This window comes from Vitis vinifera, chromosome 13 (genome assembly GCF_030704535.1).
Source record: "Vitis vinifera cultivar Pinot Noir 40024 chromosome 13, ASM3070453v1".
In the NCBI taxonomy this organism is placed as follows: domain Eukaryota; kingdom Viridiplantae; phylum Streptophyta; class Magnoliopsida; order Vitales; family Vitaceae; genus Vitis; species Vitis vinifera.
The window spans coordinates 28,217,014-28,223,226 of NC_081817.1; the positions used below are offsets into that span (position 1 = coordinate 28,217,014).

The 6,213-nt window shown below is 33.0% G+C and overlaps 1 protein-coding gene across 1 annotated transcript; it reads left to right on the forward strand.

Moving 5' to 3' along the window:
- Nucleotides 1–512: 512 nt before the first annotated feature.
- Nucleotides 513–5,859, forward strand: LOC100244835 (protein DETOXIFICATION 43). Its single transcript, XM_010661226.1, has 13 exons — nt 513–589; nt 675–796; nt 1,314–1,592; nt 1,676–1,863; nt 2,675–2,810; nt 2,953–3,049; nt 3,188–3,288; nt 3,539–3,702; nt 3,817–3,888; nt 4,006–4,122; nt 4,621–4,716; nt 4,820–4,941; nt 5,802–5,859. Exons 1-13 carry the CDS (start codon nt 513–515, stop codon nt 5,857–5,859), a joined length of 1,629 nt encoding a protein of 542 aa, XP_010659528.1.
- Nucleotides 5,860–6,213: the final 354 nt, after the last annotated feature.

Below are 6,213 nucleotides of genomic sequence, written 5' to 3' on the forward strand. Positions count from 1 at the left end.
GAAATTTGTCTCTTCATGAGAACTCATATCTCACTACACTGCTGATCTTTTTCTCTCTATTTTCATGAACCTTTCATTTTCAAAATATTTTTAGTTTGATCGTATATCATGATAAATCTTGGCATTTACCACTTGAAGTAAACCTTGAAGCCGCTATTTTTTTAATGCTTGGATTCCCATGACTAGGGGAGGTATGTTCCATCACTGAGTTCTGAAGCTACCTATATAAACCCTTCTACATTTTCTTGTGTGTACTCCATTTGCTTTTCTTTTTCTGTATCCTTTGCTCAGATATCTCTGCGGTGATGGTTAGTTTCGATTTTGTCGATCTTTCTTAGCATGATTTCTTTGATGGGTGAGTGTAACAGGATAGCAAAATCTGCAGGTTATGGGGCTTAACTTATGAGAAGTCATACTATTTAAGTTTCATCAGCCTGACTGAATCTGTTGCATTGACGCTCCATATATACTACTATTTCTTCATAGCTAGCTATTCTTTTCCCTTTAAAATCATGGTCGATGAGGGTGTTTTTCAGCCACCTGAGCGCAAGTGGAAGATTCCACTCCTTGTTTTCTTCAAAGACGCGAGGTAAGATTTCGATTTTGTTGCATTAATTTGCAGATATTCTTGTGCTTCTAAGTGCTAATGATTGGTTCCATGATCACAACCTCAGTCTTGTTTTCAAGATGGATGAACTTGGCTCAGAGATACTATGCATAGCTTTCCCTGCTGCTTTGGCCTTGGCTGCTGACCCCATTGCCTCTCTGATCGACACAGCCTTTATTGGCCATTTAGGTTTGCTTTTTATATTCTATTCTTATGTTCTTGTTATATGTAAACAACATAAAATAAAGTAATTCTTACGACAATGGTACATATTAATCATACTTATCTCCACAAATGAGAGATAATATTTTACTATACGATAAAAATAATGTGAAGGATAGAAACAAATATAACTATTGGTCCCAACATCCCCTTTCCCCGCCCCCTTTTTTTTTGTATCTTTACTTGGAATTACGGGTCATTTTCCTCTTCACTTTTCCTCACATCTACACCTATCCTAGTAAACCCTTTTGCTCCACCAAGTATCTCTCGCTCTTCCTCATATTTGTATCCATCACGTATAATATTCACAAGCCCATTTCTCTCTCGTAATTTTTTCCCCTAATGACCTCAAATGTTTATAGAAATATTCCTAGATTAGAATCCTTTTATGATTTTGGTAAAGGCATGTGATGTTTGAAGGGGAGGAAGGGGCGGTATGTAATCTTTAAACTAATTTCCACGTAATGATGAACTTCTTTCCTAGGTCCGGTGGCGCTTGCTGCTGTAGGAGTTTCTATCGCAATCTTTAATCAAGCTTCAAGGATAGCGGTATTCCCGCTTGTCAGTATCACAACTTCTTTGGTTGCTGAGGAAGATACTATTGAAAGAATAAGCAATGAAGTACCAAAAGGTGAAAACTCAGAGAAGGTTTCAGACAAGAACTGTGAAACAAAAGAGTTGAAGGATGCAGATGCAATGCTTGAGATCTTGGAAGAGGGTTCAACCAAAGACAGTGAAATGAAAGCTTCGATGCCAGAAGACGGTATGTCGATGGATATATTTTTCGTCATCCTTTATATAGAAATCATTTTTACATGGTTTAGTTATCAATGGTTTCTTTACCAGATTCCAAGACTAGTGCAGCCCCTTGTGTTAGCACCGGCGGTCGAAATAAGGCTAAATCGAAACGTGAGAAGCGGCATATCCCTTCAGCATCAACGGCGCTAGTCATTGGTGGACTGCTTGGCCTGATCCAAACCCTATTCCTCATATTTGCAGCAAAACCTCTCTTGAGTTTCATGGGTGTGAAATCTGTAAGTGGTTTCACTCTCCATTGTTACGTGCCTTGTACTTCTTGTCACCTCCCTATATCCATTGTTCATCATTCATGGATGTCTTTTGACATGGGTCCAAATGAATTTAAAACTTAAAAAGGCCCATCCGGTAATAGTTTTTTAAAATAGTTTTCTGTTTTTCAAAAGCAAAAGTATTGAAAAATAACATTTTAATAACTAAAAAAGAAAAAAGAAAATAAGGTGTTTTCAGATAACAAGTTTTAATTGTTTTTATTTATTTTCAAAAAATAATTATGCATGAAGACTAGTAAAAAATAAAGTCCTTCATATAAAAATTATTTTAGAAATATATTTAAAAATATAAAAAACAAAGTAAAAACATTTTAAGTTTCTAAAAAAACTGAAAAATAATGATTAACAACTATAAAACAGAAAATAATATGTTTTCAAAGAACATATTTTAGTTATTTTCATTTGTTTTCAAAAAATAGTTATACAAATATGGATAACTAGTAAAAAGAAAGCTCTGCATGTAAAAATTATTTTTAAAATATATTTAAAAATATAGAAAACAAGATAGAAACATTTTAGGTTTCTAAAATGACTTTTATTCCCAAGAATGGAGAATAGTTTCAAAAACCATTTTTCAAAACTATTTTAAAAAACGCTTCCCAAAATAAAGCCAACAACTAATGGGCATTCTTTGAAATTTTGAAGAGATTGATTCCAATATCACAAAAGGTTTTGAGTTTGAAATTTGAGAAGTTTCCAATTCTTATTAGCATGCCATTGTAACCAATTCTCTTTTCAATTTGTTTTTATTTGAAAGGGTTCTCCAATGCTGCCCCCAGCTCTAAAGTATTTGACATTAAGATCACTTGGTGCTCCGGCTGTTCTTCTCTCTTTAGCCATGCAAGGAGTTTTTCGGGGTTTTAAGGATACAAAAACTCCTTTATACGCCACTGGTGAGCAATAGCTTTTGGTTACCTTTTTCCTTTTCCTCCTCATTCGCATTATTCTTCAACATTTTTTAAACCTTGGTCCGATTACTTGTAGCCAATTCAGCTAATTTACTCTATTTCATTTGCAATTTTTGGTCTACCATAGTTGCAGGAGATCTAACAAACATCATTTTGGACCCGATATTTATTTTTGTTTGCCGTTTGGGCATCAGCGGCGCAGCCATTGCCCATGTTATTTCTCAGTAAGTTTTACTACTTCAAGATTATCCATCAATACTACATATAATTTTTATGAGTTCACTAAATCTTTTTGGTCTTGATTTAATATTTGATTCATCTAGAGTGGTATTTCTGATATGATCAACTACTTTTCTCTATAGGTACTTAATATCACTTATCCTCTTGCTGAAATTGATGACACGAGTTAATCTCTTACCTCCAAGACTTAAAGATCTGCAATTTCATCGGTTTCTCAAAAATGGTAAGGGTCTCAACATCTGCAGCATTGGATGCTTGTTTTTTTTTGGTCATCTCGGCTTAAATATGATCATTTTCATACTTACCAAACAGAAATGAATGTTTATCTTATGCTTCACATACATATTTGTCAATTGTTTTGCCTAGGGAATTTGTTTGCTGCTTTGTTCTCATATGTATTTGGTACAAAATACTGATCATATAATTGCTTCAAGTCCCATTCACTCCTACTTCGCTTTGGTGATTTGATGCAGGTTTTCTACTCTTATGGAGGGTGATAGCAGTGACATTCTGTGTGACCTTGGCAGCATCGTTGGCTGCTCGACTCGGCTCGATTCCTATGGCTGCATTCCAGATCTGCTTGCAGGTCTGGTTGACATCGTCGCTTCTCGCTGATGGTTTGGCTGTTGCTGGACAGGTAATTAGAAGTGTAACGATCAACTCCGGTCAATATATATATTGTCTGCTTTAGCTGAAGACTTGCATGACTTTGACATTCTCTGATAAAAACATGTATACCTTTTATCTCTAGGCAATCTTAGCTTGTGCCTTTGCTGAGAAGGACTATGGTAAGGCAACAGCGGCTGCAACCCGAGTATTGCAGGTATTTCGTTTTCTCAATTTTAGTAGACAGATGCTATGTCCAGTAGTTGTTATTCATCTCAAATTTTGCAAATACTTCAATTAACATATCCTGCCCTATCCATTATTTAATTTGCAGATGACCTTTGTTCTAGGCTTGGGGCTCGCTCTCCTCGTTGGAGTTGGTTTAAAATTCGGTGCGGGAGTGTTCACAAGGGACCCAAACGTTCTGCAGCTCATTAGTATAAGCATTCCAGTTATGAGCACAAAAACAACATTTAAGCTTTATTTGGAAAGTGTTTTGAAAATCAGTCTTTGAGAAAACAGTTTTTGAAGACTGTTTATTTTTTTATGTTTTATGGAATCATAAATGTCGGTTTTAGCATTTGAATTTTTTTAAAAATATTTTCTATATTTTAAACCATGTTTTAAAGTAATTTTTATTTGTAATACTTTATTTATAATCATTCTCTATATATTTATATGACTATTTTTTAAAATAGTCTTTAAAAATGAAATAAAAACAACCGAAAACAATTAAAAAGTATTTACTGCAAACATTCTATTTTATATTTTTAAGAATAAAATTTTTTATTGTTGTAGGTTTTCTTATTATCAAATACGTTTTCTTGTTGTTTTTTGTTTTGAAAAACAAAAAACTGTTTTAAAAAACAATTATCAAATCAAACATTATTTTTTATGTTTGCTCTTTTTTAACTCATTCTTAACTCAAATTTTTGGCTTTCGACTACAGTTTATCGCGGCGACCCAACCAATCAATTGCTTAGCCTTTGTTTTCGATGGAGTGAACTTTGGAGCATCGGATTTTGCATATACTGCATACTCCATGGCAAGTGCCCACCACAGAAAATGCTTGTATCAATTCTTGTAACTTAATGTTTAATTCTCAATTCCAGTTTGATGACAAATTATTCCTTGTGGGTGATCCTCAGATTTTGGTGTCCATACTGAGTATTGCATCCTTGTTCTACCTCTCTAAAACAAATGGCTTCGTGGGAATCTGGGTTGCTTTAACCATCTACATGGTCCTCCGCATATTAGCTGGGATTTGGAGGTAATTTTTGTTTCTTCTACTATTCAACGAAAGCCATGTTTAGGATGATTTAACTTTTAAGTGGTATTTAATGGTTGAAAAAGTACACATTTTATGCTTCGGAATTGTATTTTTAAAAATGTTTTTATTAAAGAAAAGGGTTGGTAACTATTTTTTAAATATTTTTTTATTTTTCGAAACAAAAAAAAATAGAAAAACACATTTGAGAACCAACAAACAGGAAACAATGTATTTTCACAAGAATATTTTTAAGTTGTTTTTAGATGTTTTCAATTGTTTTTTAAGAGTAATTTTAAAAAATAATTATAAAAATAAGGAAAAATAATTAAAAATAAAATATTATTTATAAAAGTTATCTTTCAAACATATTTTAAAAAATAAAAAAATGTTAAAAATATTTCAAGTTCTCAAATAAATGTTTGTTGTATAAAAATACCATAAAAAGTTTATAAGAATTATTTTTAAAACTATTTTAAAAATTACTTTCCAAACAGACCCTAGATCTTCTATCTTATCAAAGTTTACTAACAAAAGTCCACCATTTGAATGTTAGAACTCATGGATATCTCTTGTTGAAAAACACGTTAAATACCCTTGTGAGGTTGAAGTTGAGCATAGGCTTGCAGATTTGACTTGGCTATCATTCCCCACGTGTATTATAAAAGAAAGTAATTTTTTATTTTCAAAAGTAAGAAAAGTATTTCATACCGGATCAATTTATCTCTCAATTTCAATTCCATAACATGGATCAAACGATAATGAAATTAAGTATTTCACTATTTGGATGTACATAAGATTGATTTGAATGCAATTAATTTTTTTATAACTTATTTCTAATATTTTTGCTGCTATCTTTGCAGGATGGGCACAGGAACAGGACCGTGGCATTTTCTTAGGGGTCAATTCCGATTGCCATAGTATTTGTCATTCAACGGATTTAGAATCTTTCCATGTATTTCTATTATCATGATCTTTCTGTCTTCAAATGTTTGTTTTGTTCTAGAGTCGTTCTCCAAACTTCTTTGGGCTATGTTTTTAAGCTGGTTGTTCTCAAGTTGGCCTAGTAAAATAAAAGGCTTGTGGTGTGATGATAAGTTGTACTTGTCGATTGCAAAGGGATGGGATATCTCTATTGCCTTGGCAGATTAATAAAGATAGCCATTTTCAAATTTATGGATTTGAGTTATAATGATTTCCTTGCAATATAATGCTTTCACTTGTTGGCCCATGATGAAAGAATGGAGAGGATTTATTTTCGTATGCTTTGGAGAA